General features: G+C 36.4%; 2 protein-coding genes across 3 annotated transcripts in view; one reads left to right on the plus strand and one right to left on the minus strand.

The window, feature by feature from the left end:
• The first annotated feature begins 381 nt into the window (after positions 1-381).
• Positions 382-18,030, plus strand: part of LOC105228878 (oxysterol-binding protein-related protein 9) — a 35,569-nt gene continuing 17,920 nt past the window's right edge. Inside the window, exons 1-7 of one of the 2 annotated variants that reach the window (XM_011208875.4) lie at positions 382-756; positions 841-1,084; positions 7,540-7,668; positions 9,346-9,567; positions 9,668-9,745; positions 13,444-13,717; positions 17,764-18,024. In XM_011208875.4, the coding sequence (XP_011207177.2) occupies positions 974-1,084; positions 7,540-7,668; positions 9,346-9,567; positions 9,668-9,745; positions 13,444-13,717; positions 17,764-18,024 (1,075 nt within the window). In that variant the 5' untranslated portion in view covers positions 382-756; positions 841-973. Of the gene's footprint in view, positions 1,085-7,539; positions 7,669-9,345; positions 9,568-9,667; positions 9,746-13,443; positions 13,718-17,763; positions 18,025-18,030 lie in introns of both variants that reach the window. The other variant, XM_011208876.4, reaches the window with a different exon arrangement.
• Positions 2,241-5,188, minus strand: LOC105228877 (elongation of very long chain fatty acids protein F). Its single transcript, XM_011208872.4, has 5 exons — positions 4,896-5,188; positions 4,023-4,119; positions 3,026-3,119; positions 2,720-2,963; positions 2,241-2,667 (listed from the first exon to the last, which is right to left on the minus strand). Exons 1-5 carry the CDS (start codon positions 4,939-4,941, stop codon positions 2,345-2,347), a joined length of 804 nt encoding a protein of 267 aa, XP_011207174.2. The 5' UTR covers positions 4,942-5,188; the 3' UTR covers positions 2,241-2,344.

The raw sequence follows: 18,030 nt of genomic DNA on the forward strand, positions 1-18,030 counted from the left end.
TTTTTTCCCTCAATTTATTTGAATTTTGCCCACCTAACGGTACAGTACGAATATGAAAATAAACAAATAAAGTAAATTCGATAACTACATGCTGTACTAAAAATTATTGACATTAAAATTATTTCATTCGAATCACCCTGTTTACCTGTTAGTTTAATTATTGAGACGTATTATGTTTTGAGAAAAATCGCTGCCAATTGGATATGGAAAGAAAAACCAAAATATACGCTATATGCAATAGTTTCAAAAAATGTGCTTTTTACTATATAATTTGAAAGCAAAAAAGTATATGTTATTTTTAATTTTTGTGCTCAGCACTCTTTTTAACATGTTTCGATTTCAAATCGTTTCAGTGTACCTCCAATTTTTCGCCAAATTAGCAACATTCGTAGCAATCATATGTTTTCCGGGCAGTATTTAATTAAAGTGTATGTGAGATTCTTCTTGTTTTTCCAGTTTAAAATTCTTCTCAACAAATATTTTGATTTGTTTAAAATATCACCTCAAAAAAGGACACACAGTGGTATATAAAAAGTGTCTTGAGAAAAGCGCAAATAAATGAAATTTCGTAAATATTACTAAGTCAAGGTCGCGTGCGACAAAAGCTGCACTGAAACGAATCGGTGTATCAAATCGAAAGAATTTATCGTGAATGTGTGTTATTCACGCAAAGGGCAATGCAGCAAAGACTGGGACAACTTCAATTGCAGGAGAAGCAGATAAATTATACGTCACAATTAACATTGTTAGACAAAAGTAACTTTATTGTGTGTTACAAAACATTAACTACTACGCCGCCGCATTTTTAGTTAATTATTTATATTAATTTGCATTAAATAGTAAACAACCATAGAGTAAAGTTGCGTCACCTGCCGGTATAGGTGCTGATTCAATTTACGGTGCGGCAAATACTTATTTACACATTTTACGCTTTCAATCGGTGCTTGAAAAACAAACTCAAAAGTGCAAAATCATGTCCACAACGTTGGAGGGAACACTTAGTAAATGGACAAATGTGATGAAAGGCTGGCAATATCGCTTTTTCGTGCTGGACGAGAATGCTGGCCTATTGTCATACTATACGGTGAGTTCTGACCTTGAATGCTAGCCAAAAATTTTCAACCGCTGGTTATAAATGCGAAACATAAAACGTGAAAATATTTTAAAATTAAGGGCGCGGCAGCAGTTAATTACGCATCATGATTAATGTAGTCAGTCCAAATATAAATGTATGCAATTGTGTGCATGGCTCAACAGTGTATTTAATAACCGTTATCAAATCATATTGCTTTAGAAGCGTATAGCTGCAGTAAGTTAAATCCACTGATAACATTGATTACTTAGTTTGTTGATAACTGCTATTATGATGCCCTCAATATATTTAAGAATAACATAGTAATAGTATTATGATAAAACTAATGCACTGATTCCAACTGACTATTAACAGAACATGAATTCATTCAATATCACACAATTTATTAAATAAATATGTACATACATTTGGCATATAACAGTACACGTCACAAATAAGTGAATAATTTATAAGAAGGTCTTAGTTTTGTTACTGAACTTTCGAAATTTGTTTCTAGTTTATCTTATCTGTTGTGTATATTTAAGTAAGTACGTGTATTCTAATGGAACAACACGCACTCCTTTTATTGGCAGGTGCTTCAATTGCGTTCTCAAATACGCCTAATAAAATATTTTTAGACTATTAAATCAAAGATTAAACAAAATTTATAAGTATCAATTCAATTTGTTCATGATAGTTAGTTATTTTTGTTTACTACGGAATTCTTGACATCGCGATTAAAAAAAAAAAAAAACACCCCAAAGGTAGAGTAAACCTACCTCTAGAGTTTGTAGAAGTTCGAAAATTTCCTTGCGTCTTAATTCTTGTTATTTAATTTAAAATGATTTTGTAGAGTTAGACCTTATATCAAATGTATAGTTTATAGTCAGTTGGGGTTTGGCATATTTTCTATCAATTCATTTACAATTGGATTTTAAAAATCATACCACTTCCCTTCCGGTGGCTGCCAAAACACCAACGAAACTGCCGATGTTGGATCATAGTAGCATATAGCAAACTTACAAATTGCACGATCAAAAATAGGTATAATTTGAGTTTATTTGACGAGATAATATCAAGAAATTTAGCATGATCTGTCCAATCAAAATCAAATGCTTTGTAAAAATTAAAATTTATTTGTAAGTTATTACCAAAACTTACTAAAACAAAAGGTACGTATTTTTGTTGAAACAATTTTTCAAGACCATTTAAAAGCAGCTTACACAAAACTATAAAAATTAAATTCATTATAATAACAAATACAACTAAGCATTAACTGCTCTTATTACTAATTCTACTATTATTAGCAGCTTTGTAAGCCTTATTATAGAAATCATAAAATCCATAGAATATAACCATTACAACGACAGAATAGTAAGTTGTAACCCACTTGGATATTTCGCAACGAACCATCAAGAATCCCGCTTGGATAAGAATCAGCACGAATTGTATCATTTGAATAGTGGTAATCGATTTCTTGATTGGTGTTAAACGCTTTATAGTTTCGGCATCGCACACAGCTGCGGCCAAGTAGTAGGCATACATAATCACATGCACAGTGGAATTGAGCAAAATCGGATACAAAGGTGAGGTACCTGAGAAAGTAAAGATTGATAACAACGCAATGATTTACAATGGATTACTTACCTCTATAATCCGTACACAGGAGATATATCAATGAAACAGTTGAGCAGTGATGAAATACATGCAGATACGACACCTGATTCTGTTTTTTACGTAATACGAATACAATAGTTTCCGACAGCTCACTAATCTTTAGCCAGAATGTAAAGTATGTGACGCGATTAAACAGATATTCCGAATATGAGTTCGGTTCTAATAAAATGCAATTCCAGAAATGAAAAACGCTTGTTGAGGCTATACGGAAAATCTGTAGTAATAAATATGTGCAATTTAAATAAAAATATATATGTTATGCATGTATAAATTTACCCCAGTGATTATATAGATACATGAGAGCATTTGCATTGCATTGTAGACTATAATGTAGGTCTTTAACTGGTACGGCTCACGATCCTCCATATAACTGTAAATAAAAAAGTTTTATATTCAAAAATGACAAAAGCGCGAATTCGTAACACATATTTATTAGAAGTGCACAAGTTCAAGCTAATAATTATATAGCATGAGCTTAAACATTGATCTTCTGTATTGAAATGCTTGCCCTTTGTTAATTGTACTTTCATTTTTTTGATATTACGTGTGCTTCCTGTGTGTATATGCGTATATTGTATATATGTACACATGTATTTGAGTAGCAGACCTTTAATTTAATTGATTAACGATTTTTCAACGTTTATTTATTAATTTATTTGCACTCTTAAAGTGCGACGGCATACTTTGAAAGAAATTCACTTCCCAGCTTAATTATTCTCATGAATTTCCGATCAAATGCTAATTAATTTGTCCCAAATTACGCTTTAACCATCACACCGAGTTCAATAAAGCACGCGAACTAATTAAATTCTTGTAAAATAAGACAATTTTGTAATGTGGTTTTGTTTACCGCCAATCATTTGCGGAAATTCAAAGATAAATAGACTCAAAATACGTATGTACATATTTATGCAGTTTTGTATGTACATATGTATGTATGTGTGCTCCTCATTTGTGTTAAAAGTTTATGGAAAATTTTTAAAAACAATCATAAAGTAAATTTTTTAGTTCGCAGATGTCGATATATAAATTGAAATTTTAGGTTAGGGTTTTAAGCCATTTTTCGAATATTGGTTTAGTAACTAATATGATTTACATATAAACTGTTGCCAATATTGTCTAGCTTATCAGTAGTGTTTCGACAACTAATGAACATTTATTTAAGTTATAGTGAAAATTATAATTATGAAATTTTTATCATATTTTTTTGTTTTTTTTTTTTATTGACAGTTAAAAAAATTTAGCTTATGCTGGATTTAATTAAAAAACTTACTTCGGTAATATTTTATAAATTAACAGCAAATACGTCATCAAAACCGCAAATATGAACATGGGCGTACCCAACCCAAACCACTCGTCCATTTCGTGTGCTATCAAATATGAAAAATAAGAATAAAAAATATAAAAATTTACTTAATATAATTTATAAATAAGTATAAAATTCTAAAATAATTTTTTAAGTACATATATTTGTCCGTCTTTATATAGGTACGTGAACTCAGTTTTTGTGGTATCGATCCGAAATTTCGCATACGTTTTTTTCGCACCAAGAAGCTGCTCTTTTGTCGGATCCAAACAACAAGCCGAACAAAATCAAGTTCTTATATGGAAAACTCTTTCCTTGGACGAGATATCTTCATGAAATTTTGTATAAGCTGTTGTCCAAAGCAACGGCACAATCTCCTTAAAAATTGTTCAGATCGGACCACTATAGCATAAGGCTGCCGTACAAACTAAACAATCAAAATCAAGTTTTTATATGGATAGCTTTTTTATTTGACAAAAATTTTCATGAAATTTTGCATGGATTATTGTACACGGTAACGATATAATATACTAAGAAATTGTTCGGATCGGATCACCATAGCTATAGTTGCTATACAACTGCGCGAACAAAATCAAGATAATGATCTCTTAATATCCTTTTATGCTATAAAAAAATGCACCTGTGAAGGGTTTTAGAGCTTCAGTGCAGCCCAAGTTAGTGTTTTTTCTAATTTCATATTAATATTGACCTTATTATATAAAACTTTTTACATGAAAATATAAACTTTTTCCTAAAATAACAGGCGTCGATAGAAGTCAAGGAAAAATCTGCAATTTATATGATAATGTTTAAAATGATTTTTTATTTTGGCATACTAACAGGTGCAGCTGTAATCCACCTCGTTCATATTAGGAAAAATATCCATTTCACACACACACACACAAATACTGTTTCGTTCACAAAATTAAATAATAATATATGCCACCACAACGGTTCGCTAGATGAATCCTTTTTTTTATTATCCTTTCGACTTTATGTTCTGATATAGTTTAACGGTATTGTGTAAGACACGCTGAAGTCAAGACAAGACGCACCAAACTGCCTTTACTAAATGGAGAATAAATGCAGTATGGGCGCTTCAAGAACCGAAAGCACCGATTGGACGGAAAAAGAGCGTAGCTGCGTGTATATTTAAAAAACGAGACACTAAAAACTAGCAATAGATTTAATATATGCATTTAAGAACCAGACGACGGTATACAGTAATATATACATACATATGTACTTATGTATATTCATATATGTAAATGGTAAATAGTATATACTGTATGTGTATATGTATGTATGTATATAGTAAATATGTGCGAATACACACAAAACGCAATTGTATGCGATATTGAACCTTTAAGCTCGGCTCTTCCAGTGCTACATTGTTAATTAGCGTATTTTGAATTATTTAAATGAGTGCATGGAAGAAGCGGCAAGTGTGTTGCCGATCGATTTACATATATTTTAATTTTCTTGAAATAATTTTTTCCTTTTTTTGCTTTTTATCATTTTTATTTGTTTTATTTTTTTTTTAATTTAAGTTTGGTTTTTATTTAATTTTTTTAGTTTATTTATTTTTTTTAGTTTATTTATTTTCTTATTTTTTTTTATTTATTTATTTTTTTTATTCATTATTATTATTTTTTAATTTTAATTTTTGTCACACTACAAAGTTGCATTGAATAGTTGCTTTAGCATAAAACTCAATTGAATTGAATTAAAGCAGAGGCCTATTATTTTACATTATAATACAAATGTACCTGTAACGAAAACTACTTATGTACATATCGCTCATTTGCTGCAAGACCGGCATAATTCAAAAAACGTGAATTTTGAGTTAATGCTGCAGAATTGTTCTTTATATCATACTTCATGTTGAGTGAAAAATTCATATGAATACCTCTTATATGCTCCGCTTGAGAAGAGGTGTAAGGTTGGAGTCACCGTGTAAGGTTGTAGTAAGTTGAAAACTTTAAATGCGTTTTCTGGAGAATCGATTTTTTTGACTTATGCCAGTCTTGCAGCAAATGAGCGATATATACAAGTTCTTGATGCCGCATGTAAAACAGTTTGTATGAACGCCAGTTAATTCAGCCATTGGAGCAAACGTACACCGATTAAATGCATTTTCTTGCATAACTTTTTAAGCGTGCATATGCATGTACATATATACACATACACGTGCATACATATAATTGTTTTTGTTTAGCATACATCTTTGCACGTGCCTTTTGTAAAACGTCATTCATAAGGCTTTCCTTTACCGTTATAAACGTCTTCAATTGGATGCTTGCAGCTCTTCGTAGGGCCACCTTACCCACTCACCGATGCTCGTTTCGATTACTTTATTGATTTTAAATGCAATCAAACACTTGTTATTCATTAACTCGTTAAGAGATGTGTGTCTTAACAAATCTATATATATTTACACACATACGTATCTACCTACTTACTTAGCTATTACTAACGGGTGATTTTTTTGAGGTTAGGATTTTCATGCATTAGTATTTGACAGATCACGTGGGATTTCAGACATGGTGTCAAAGAGAAAGATGCTCAGTATGCTTTGACATTTCATCATGAATAGACTTACTAACGAGCAACGCTTGCAAATCATTGAATTTTATTACCAAAATCAGTGTTCGGTTTTTTTTTTTTTCGGACAAATTTTGTTCAGCGATGAGGCTCATTTCTGGTTGAATGGCTACGTAAATAAGCAAAATTGCCGCATTTGGGGTGAAGAGCAACCAGAAGCCGTTCAAGAACTGCCCATGCATCCCGAAAAATGCACTGTTTGGTGTGGTTTGTACGCTGGTGGAATCATTGGACCGTATTTTTTCAAAGATGCTGTTGGACGCAACGTTACGGTGAATGGCGATCGCTATCGTTCGATGCTAACAAACTTTTTGTTGCCAAAAATGGAAGAACTGAACTTGGTTGACATGTGGTTTCAACAAGATGGCGCTACATGCCACACAGCTCGCGATTCTATGGCCATTTTGAGGGAAAACTTCGGACAACAATTCATCTCAAGAAATGGACCCGTAAGTTGGCCACCAAGATCATGCGATTTAACGCCTTTAGACTATTTTTTGTGGGGCTACGTCAAGTCTAAAGTCTACAGAAATAAGCCAGCAACTATTCCAGCTTTGGAAGACAACATTTCCGAAGAAATTCGGGCTATTCCGGCCGAAATGCTCGAAAAAGTTGCCCAAAATTGGACTTTCCGAATGGACCACCTAAGACGCAGCCGCGGTCAACATTTAAATGAAATTATCTTCAAAAAGTAAATGTCATGAACCAATCTAACGTTTCAAATAAAGAACCGATGAGATTTTGCAAATTTTATGCGTTTTTTTTTTTAAAAAGTTATCAAGCTCTTAAAAAATCACCCTTTATTTACTTACATATAGACACATTCGTAAATTCCTTTACAGCAAATTTCTCATATGATTTTCTTTACCGTTATTTGCAGTCCAAGGAGAAAATGATGAAAGGTGTACGTCGCGGCTGCGTGCGCCTCAAAGATGCTGTTATCGGCATAGACGATCAAGAGGATAACACCTTCACAATAACTGTGGACCACAAGACATTTCACTTTCAGGTATGTAAAGTGAGGTTATTTTAGAAATTCTTTTTGAGTTTTTGTTGAAAAATTAATTCATATTAATAAAAATTATGCATATAATAGTTAAAAAAGAAGCGGAGTAGTCAACTGTTAGCATTATAACTAAACAGAAACGTCAACTGAGTGATTCGAATCAGGTCAGAATTTCCGTCTGTCACTTATCACTCAAATTATACAATCTTTAGAGACATTCTTTGGGATTTGGTTAACAGTCGTGAAGATAATGAAATCATGATTGTGTTATGAAAAATTATTCGTTATTGTTGTTTTTGTGGCGTATTTGTCTTCCGAAAATGATATTTGTTCAAAAACACATCTGACTGCTCTTGCTTGAGCTCCAGAAGTGTGTGTTTTGCGATGGAACGCTTCCATAACATCTCTGATGTTCCCGTTCCCACGACAGTCGGGTTCAAGTAATCGGAACGAATCTGGATTTTTATCCGTCCAAAGACTGACAACCCGGCACCATGTCTCGAAATTTTTTCAGGAATGTTTTTTGCCACTACAACATCAACAACAACAACAATTTAAAGAAAGCTCGGTTTCGAAATGACTAAAGTTCGATTTACCAAGGCAATTAAGAAGTGTTCCCAATTATTTTTACTTCGAAAGCTTCGCCCACTTTCAAACTCTTCTCCATCTTATATGAGAGGTAAATCGTCAGGCAGCCACTCTACTTACCTACCCGTATGGGACATACACACTATATTAATATTTTTTTCAACATAACCTTACTTACGAAAATCATTTTGTTCAGTAATTCTAGAATCTCAGGCCATTAACTACAAAATATTTTTATTTTGTAATACAACACCAAAAAATACAGAGTGGTAAATCTGTAATGGATCAGCAAATTCACAAATAAATGCGAAACTTAAAGCCGTTCTCTAATTGTCTTGGTTGGCAGTCAGCCGTCAAATAACTTCTGGTTAAAAAGAAAGGTTCTTTATAGAAAGAAGGAGTTTTGATTACGTTAACCAGAACTTGACTGACAGACAGTCACGACGGACAGTCCTCATACCAAGACTTACCGAACTAAATGGGGTTAAATCTGCAGAAATAACAGTGTCAATTCCGGTAAGGTAGAACCGGCTCAGTTTTTTGAATTCTTATTAATTTTGGATATCTGAAACAATTTTTACGTAAAATGAACACTGCAAACAAATTGTCTTGCGCTGGAGCCAACTGGTTCACGGTGACTCAACAGAAACTAATGGGATAAACGTTCATTTATATATTCCTAGCTGGCATTGGCTCGCATTTATTAGTTCAATAAAAATATAGTTCGGCTTCTAATGTTAAGATGAAAACATTTTAAACACTCCTTTTTGCCAGGCCCCATACACGGACAGCTCCCTTAGCCGGACAAAACACTACGACGGTCCAGTTATGAGGAATTTCACTGTAAAAAACGGATAGTTAAAAATATATAAATATATATTTATTTGCACATACATACATATGTATGTATGTACATTCACTTCCATCCAACTGTCATTTGTTGTTATTCAAATACATTCAACCTTCATACCACAATAACCTTACTCTCTGTTTTATCACTCTCTCTCTCTCCCAAACAACAAACGAAAAAAAAACCAAACAAACCACGCAATCACTCCATCACCCACACGCCCGAATCCGAATCCACTGCAGGCGCAACACAGCGAAGAACGCGAAAAGTGGGTTAGACGACTTGAGGACACCATACGACGGCATGCGAATCGCTCTCGTCTGTGGGACAATCAAAGCACTTTCTACCTTGGCGGCTATCAGAAGGATGTGGTAGGCAACAAACGTGCAAACCACTTGGAATTACTCGGACGGCGTGTGTCGGAAGCGGACGCATACTTGCAGTTAATCATTGAGCAGACGAATGTGAGTGGCGAAAATTTGTGTAAAAAGAAAATGAAATATTGTAAAAAAATGCAAATTGAAACAATACTAATGTGGGAAATGTATTTCTTTTGCTTTATAGAAAATCAACGCACGCATTGAGAATATAACGGATGCTGAGGAAAAGGCCAAGTGCAAAGCGCTGCAGGATAACGCCAATGTGAGTAACAGCAGCAGGTGTCTGCACTGAATTTTTCGCTTTTACGTGTACATATACGTACATACATCTGTATGTGTGTATGTGAGTTGGTTTTCTACTGCTCACGCCCTGCTTTTTCGTGTCATGTTGTGGCAGATACGCCGTGTTTCCAGCGGTGCTTTTGTCTGCTGCGCTTTTGTGCGCATTTATTTTTTTGATTTTGTGTGTTTTCTTTATTTTCTCCAACATTTTTTGTTTTGCTTTGTCTGCTACGCGTAAAATTACATGGGCTTGTCCTTTGCGTGTCTTCTTAATTGTCCTGCAAACAAAAGACAAATGCTGAGACGGTAATTAGTTACGCTGTGGCGCTTTGATGCGTGCAATTTTAATATTGAAAGCAAGTTTTGAGGAAGTGAAAGTGTAATGAAATAAATTCAAAGTGCTATATTTAATATGAAGTGCTTAATTAAACGGTGCTTTAATGCCTAATTAATTTTACTTAACGCTTACTACTTCATTGAAAAACGTGCTCTCTACACAACATGCGTTTGGTCTTTGGTCGGACAGAGTTCGTCTCAAAATGTTTGCCTTCCATCGGCTTTTTCAGTCAAAGAAACAAAAAAGGTCCTGGGGGCCACATCTGGGCTGTAGGGCACCTGCGGAAACGTTGAGATGTCGGCCTTGGTTAGGTAGCTGTTCACAAGAAAGGCGGTGTGAGCCGTGTCGTTATCGTGTGGCAACTTCCAATAGACTACGATGTCTTGTCGGACCCGATTGACCCTTCGTTTGAGTCTCTTGAGGACTTTCACGTAAAACTTGGCGTTGACGGTTTGTCCAGGGGGAACACATTCATGGTGGACGATGCCTTTCATGTCAAAAAGACAATAAGCATCGTTTTCACTTTAGATTTGTTCCTCCTGGACTTGGCCCTCCAAAAAGGCCTGGTGCCAAAGAAACAACACACCACTTCTTGCTAAAGCAGCATCTGGAAAAGCCTGCTTGATCATATCAAACTTCTGTGTCGCAAACATACCGAGTTTCGCACAAAATTTAATTGGGCACCTCTTCTCTAACAAACGCTGCATTTTCGATTTGCACCACTCTCAGAAACACGTCGCGCGAAAATGTTTGTCCTGACTCTCCAGGTGCTCGGAAACAACTGACCTGGCGCTAGTTCGTTAGCTGGGAACGCCCTCTACCGAATCCAGACGGTGCGCGCACGTTCCGAAGTACAGAAAATCAGTCCTATTACTTTCCGGACAAACCCTATAATCCTACCTAACCTTACTGAGCGTACTATTCACAACAACTTCACCCGTTTTGAGATCCAGCACTCATTATTGGATAATATTCGACCGAATAGACTACGACCAGCACGCAAAGAATAAAATATAGCAGCCGTAAGTAAGAGTGTACACGAAGAGTTGATTCGGCACCGTTCGCAGCACCTCGGACTGACGTATGGGACGACTTGACGCATTTTACGTCGAGATCTTACTACAACTTGTGCAAGAAATGAAGCCGCTCAACCTTCCCAAGCGACATCGCTTCGCTTTATGGTCTCTTGAAAAGTTCCAAGATGATCCGTCGTTTTTGAGCCAAATTTTTTTCAGCAATGAGGCCTATTTCTGGCTCAATGGGCTTGTAAACTAGCGAAATTGCCGCATTTGGCTCAAAGAGCAACCTGAAGACATTCAAGACCTGTCATTTCATCCAGAAAAAATAGCGGTTTCTTGGGGTTTCTAGGCCGATGCAATCAACAATCCGGCCGGTGAGAACGTAACCGTCAATGGCGTCGCGACATAATAACCGACTATTTGATGCCTAAAATTGAAGCTCGAGATCATGGCGACATTTGGTTCCACAAGACGTTGCCACTTCCCGCACATCGAATCAATCAATGGATTAATTGAGCAGATATTACGGTCGACTGGTCACCAAGATCGTGTGATATCACGCCGTTAGTCTTTTTCCTGTCCGGATATGTAAAGTCTAAAGTCTTTGCAGGCAATCCTGTTGCGATTCCGGCATTCACGCATGCCATTACCAGTCGAAATGCTCGAACGAGTCATCGAAAATTGAACTCAACGGATGGACCATCTGAAAAGTAGCCGCGACCAACATTTAGAAGAAATAATTTTCAAAAAATAAATGCCGAAAAACTTTTGAAATATTTCAGTTCAGAATTCTGAAAACCAACTATTTTGGATGCAAATATTATAGTTACTACAGCAACGGGTTTCAATTCAAGATATTATTTTTTACTTACTTGAGAAGACTCAAATTTATTTCTAATATAGGAATTTATCTTCAACAAGATTCCCGCAACATTTTTTAATAAAACGAGTTAGATTTTTAACGTCATAAATGTAAAAATAAGTCACAACATGAATAAGCTCGCTAATAGGTCATGTATTCATTTCACTTGTTTTCTTATCTGTTCTTAGAGAAGCAAAATATCATAAAAATAATAACAAAATAAATAATTTATTAACTTGAACAAAATAATAAATATATTGCTTAAGTAAATATATAAAACCACATAGTTTGCACTATTTATATATTTCGTAGAAAATGCATCATGCATTGTTTTATATTTATAATCATAAAAATTATTTTTGTTTTATTATACAATTTATGAACTGTTTAACCCACATAAAGATATTTTTATTTTATATATCGCTCATTTGCTGCAAAACCGGCATAAGTCAAAAAAATCGATTCGCCAGAAAACGCGTTTAAAGTTTTCAACTTTCTCCAACCTTACACTGAAAACAGGAAATATATTCTCTTCTCAAGCGGAGCACATAAGAGGTATTCATATGAATTTTTCACTCAACATGAAGTATGATATAACGAACAATTCTGCATCATTAACTCAAAAATCACGTTTTTGATTTATGCCGATCTTACAGCAAATGAGCGATATGATCTACTTAAAACAATAATAAATATATATTGAGAGTAAACATTACAATTATGCAATATTAACAACGACACTTTGCTTACACAAATGTTTTGGCTAGTTGCCTCTGTGTGCTTTGCGAAAACATATTTTTGCAAGCACAATTTCTAATGGCATTAATTGGCCTATATGTACATTAGGGTGTTCGTTAATTCCCAAGGGATTTTTTTTGCAAAAGCTGTCTGTGGTTTAAATCTTGCTCTACAAAAGTATCCAACGTAAACTAGCACTTTATTTTCAATTTAAACCGTGCCTAAATCATTTACTTTTCACATATACATACATACATATATGTATATATATATATGATTATTTTAAGACGAAATTTTTGGCTACACAAAAGGTTTCCGGAATATGTTTTTCTTAATAATTTGCCTTTAAAAGTTATATGCAGAAAAAGTTATGCATCAAATGTACTTCATATGGTACACCATATCGTATGAGGAACACAGAGTGTGCATATAAATCACTTGCATCAATGATCGATCAGGTTCCAATTGGTCTCAAATAAAAATATCAAATTCTGAAATAACGAACACCCTAACATCCATATACATATGTATATGATAAATATATATGCTGATATATATGTATGTATCTGCCTTTTCTTGTTGTTGTCGTAATTTTCCATGTTTGTTTCTTGTGTCCCTCTTTCGTAATAATAATAATAATATTTCTTCTAATTTCTTTTTTATGCCTTGCCTCAATCACCACCACGACCAACACACACGCGCGTACGTTTACCCGGGCACAGGCCATGCTGGATCATATCAAACATTCTATTGTAAGTCTACAAATTGCCAAAAATATGGCGCATCCAATCAACGGCATCTACAATGGACCCATAATTGTGAGCACCGACAGCAACAGTGCCACCGCCAGTCCGACCAGCACGAATGCGGGCACATCTGTTGGCGCAACAACAGCGGCGAAGGTGGCGCCACTCAATAGTGCTGCGGATGCGGCAGCGAGTGGCAAACTGGATGCGAGCGGTGGCGAGGAGGAGGACGATTCCACCACGGAGAATGGTATGTTTACATTTTCGTTTATGTTTTCGCTTACCGCTATCTTTGCTTCGTGTTTGCTGCCTTTTACTTTAACATTGCTATTCTGTGTTTTCGATTCTGTCATCATTCGTGTGTTTGTGCCCAATGTCACCGTTTAGCAAGTTCTTTGTTTTTACTATTCTTTTATTGAGTTTTTGTTTTCATATCGTTATTCGTTATGTGAATATGAAATCTTCTTTTCCTTTTCAACTGCCGCCACCGCCATATCAACTCTTCGGCATAAAGTCTCTACAATTTATCGGTGTTTTTGATTTCCGCTTCCTTTGCAACTGTCACAGCGCTGCCGACACCCAGACACACACACACACACACACACACACGCGAAGACACCCCTGGACCCACCCACTTACTTTCACATTTTGCTTTCTTGTCCGCCGACTTTGTTGTTTGGTGTTTGCCGTCATTTCGCTCGGTTCTCCGCTGGAGTCTTTCGAGTATTTTCCAATTGGTTTTATTTAGTTTGGCTGTGCATTACCCTCGTTAAGTATGTCATTGCTTTTCGTCGCGTGGCATTTTCGGTTTAGCAAATTCCCACAATAAGTGTGTGTTTATAATTGTTCACTGTGTCTTTGGGCGGTTATATAAATCTCAAAAATTTTATTAGTTTAGCTGTAGCGCTACGCTCCACAGCGTGGAAGAAGAAGAAAATAATAATAATTACTAGCCAGATGACCTCTAAAACGGCAGTCTGCAGTAAGTAAGCATATGGCGTTGCATTTCATTTATTTTTCACGACACCTTTTACATCGCTTTTTTTTAATTTTCGTTTTCCTCTAAAAAATCTTGTGCTATATTTTCATAAAATGGTGTTTTCTACAAGTGCCTTGAAACTAAGTGCTAAGTTTTTTCATGTACTTTTAGTTAGTTGTTGAATAATAACACTGTGCAACAAAAGCAACCTTCTTTTAGCGCTTACAACAATTGCAAATAACATCAGTGCAGTAGCGTGACACTTTCATATGCTATTTAAGGTTATGTTCGACATTTTTATACCCTGCACAAGGTGTATTAGGTTTGCCACGATGTTTGCAACACTCAAAGTGGAATATCCGAGACAAACACTGGCGGGACAAGCCTGTCTGTCCGGTTAATAAAGTTGTCCGCTTGGTAAATTGACCTTAGTAAGAGTGTAAAAATGTTGGGACACGGTTTACGGAGATGTAATAGCGGCATGAAATGCTGAGTCGACTTAGTCATCTCCATTTGTCTGTATACACGCGAAATTGATCTCAGCTTTTGAGATGTCGCCTAGATATTGTGTACACATCGTTTCTCCCCAAGAAGCTGTGGAGTACATCTATAGACTTCCTTGGTAATTTTCGCATCGTTCCATGCTGCTCTAATCCGTCTAGAGGTCAAAAGGCTTCCTATCAGCGTTGTATAGCAGAATCAACACCTATTGACTGGATACTGTTCAGAATAGATTCCGTAGAGTTGTTGTTGAATGCTTCAGAAATGTCCAAAAATGCTCCAAGAGCCCTTTCGATATTAAATACCAGTGTATTGAATGCAGTCTCTACTGATCTGCCCTTCACATATGCGTGATGCGCCTTGGACAAGTTTCTAGCAGGCGCTGCGGCCATAATGTGCGCATCCGCAATTTTCTCTATGGTATGCAAACTACCCTAGCCTCTCCCCATGTGTGAGGCACATAGCTGAACTTCATGCAGCCCATAAAAATCGCCTTTCGCCATGGCACAGGATAGACAGAGCGCATTCTGTAGCATTGCTGGAATGATACCTTCCTTACCAGAAGATTTGTATGCGTCGAATGGGCGGATTTTCCATTATATTTTATTCTCCGTAAAGATGTATTCGAGAACGTTTACTGCATTACTCCCTTCGTAGCTAGGACTTACCGCGTCCTTACAGCTTGGAAAGTGCACACTGACTAGGTCTTCCAGTGAGTTCTGGCAGTTGTCGGTCCACTCTCCGCTGCTTTTGCGAATTATACCAGGCTGGGGCTTTTGGTTAATAGTTTCCTAACGTAGTAATTTTTTCTGATTTTTTTTTTCCTTGTGGATGGAACCCTATTCAATTCTTTCCTTTCCTTTCCTTCTTTCTATCATCTATCATTGATTGTAGTAACTTTTGAGCTCCTCTGAAGGAGCTTATACCTGAATAAACCTGTTAATCTTGCCTTGAAGTATATAACATCTGTAACGAAACGTGGGGGCATGACGAGCTAAATCGTTTTTGGTTTATATGTACATGAACTAGTCGCTCAATTTTTGAGATATCGCTCTGAAATTCTTCAGAAGTCTTTTTTACCCCAAGAAGCTGACCATTTTTCGAAAATGCCAATATCGCACCACTATAAAATATAATATATCTGTCTTATGGAGGATGGAGTTGGTGCGGGGATATACTGTTCAGGATTAGGCATAAGGCAGCCTTTTAAATTGCCGGACCACTGCAGTATATTTCAAGCTGAGCTCTTTGCTATTGCGAATGCCGCGGAGCTGGCCTCTAATGCACCTTCAGACAATTCCAGAGTCAGCATCTACGGAGACAGCCAATAAGCAATAAAGGTGCTAACCTCGTATCGCATATCGGCCAGAAGTGTCTTGGGAAGCAGGGCAGCAATGGAAAGGGTTACAGAAACAAACACTTTCACTTCTACTGGCCAGGCCACAAAGGCAGCGAGGGCAATGAAATAGTAGACGAGATTGCAGCATTTACACCATTCTTCTACGGCTAACACCCGAAAACATGATCAACATTGGGAAACCCATGCATTGTCTATACGATGATCTGGACAGAAGCATGGTAAAGAAAATTAAAGCCGATGAAACGAGGTACCTGGGTGCAAAGCTGCAAAAGTCATTTGCAAAACGGTAGATCGGAAGTATATATAAGAGACTGTAGGAGCATGATCGGTATACTAACAGGTCACTGACTGTAGTGCAATGCACAAGACTGCAGAAAATGTCTAGATGAAGGCACAGGGAAACAATGGAACATATCTTGTGCCTTTGTCCCGTATTGGCAAGACTACGCTGTACGCATCTGGGGTCCCCACAAGATGATACTCTGGAAGAGGTATCGAAAGTGAGACTTCAGGGCGCTTCAAGCGCAAGCATCCTAAAGGATGACTATTCCTCATAGACCTAGTAACTGAACTCCAACTGGTATCGCAAAGGACCAAAACTGGTTTATGCATGGCTCATGGGACTAGCAGACTAACCTAACCTAACCTATGCTATACTAAATGCACCGACGTAGGATATTATAGCTTCGGTTCAACCGAAGTTAATATTTTTTTTGTTCATGCCAGAAATACGATCAAAGCCTTGATAACACCCGGCAGCTTTTTAGCTGTTTTCTGAGTTTTACCGTGACCCGAATTCGAAACCGCAATTCTCTTAGTGAGATTTAGGTACTATAAACATTTACTTATGTAATTACGACACGCTTGAGCGCTAATTACGCAACTCGTAGAGCAAAAACAAGAACCCCGCAACAAGTAAGCGTGTTTTTCTTATTGAATTTCATGAGTTCCAATAGCCTTTCACTAAAGAATTTGTATTAATTTTTTTTCAATAGTCTTTTTGTACAGTATGTAAGTTTGTGTGCGTAGACAAATATATTTTCCTCATTTATAATATAAGCCACTGGCCAATAGTCAGCGCAGCGCTGCTATTAAGCAACTAAATGAGTGACCTTTCGCCATCAAAAACCATTGACTTGCACTAGCAGCACACGCCACACACACACTCACATAACACAAGTAAATAAATTAAGTGCTTCACAAGCCGTCAGTTTTTTCGTTTTTTTTCCTGCATTTGCACGTTAATTCCCCGCCGCTCCCCGCTGCGCTAGCTTTGTTCTGCCGTTTTTCTGCATGATTATACTTAGTTTAGGTGGCTATGTTGTGTGCGTATGTACATACACGCACATACATATAGTTGGTGTGTCTATGTATGCATATGTATTTTGTAGTAACTGTAACTGTAACTGTGGTGGTTGTGTAGATATTTGCATTTAATGAAATCGCGTTTAATTAGGCTTATTGCCGCAAACACTGCCACATGCTGCCGCCGATGTGCATGAACTTGAACAACAATGCAGCCAATATAAACAACAACAACAACAGGCGGAACAACAATACCAACAATTACGCTTCCGTTATCAATACTCACATCAATACAGCAACAACAACGTCGGCATGTCTGGTCCCATCGCCACCAGCATCGATATCGTTGACATAATCGCCGATGGCATTGCGTACGGCACTGCGGCCGATATTGCCACCGGTGCGTTTGGTGGTAAGT

Source organism: Bactrocera dorsalis, chromosome 3, assembly GCF_023373825.1.
Source record: "Bactrocera dorsalis isolate Fly_Bdor chromosome 3, ASM2337382v1, whole genome shotgun sequence".
Taxonomy (NCBI): Eukaryota; Metazoa; Arthropoda; class Insecta; order Diptera; family Tephritidae; genus Bactrocera; species Bactrocera dorsalis.

Bases quoted from the DNA above. Each gene is read 5' to 3' on its own strand.
- LOC105228877 (XM_011208872.4), bottom strand. From the start codon at position 4,941: ATGGATATTTTTCCTAATATGAACGAGGTGGATTACAGCTGCACCT. The intron at 4,120-4,895 runs GTTAGTATGCCA...CATATTTGATAG, and splicing joins GGTGGATTACAGCTGCACCT to CACACGAAATGGACGAGTGG. The intron at 3,120-4,022 runs GTAAGTTTTTTA...TTTTATTTACAG, and splicing joins ATTTATAAAATATTACCGAA to TTATATGGAGGATCGTGAGC.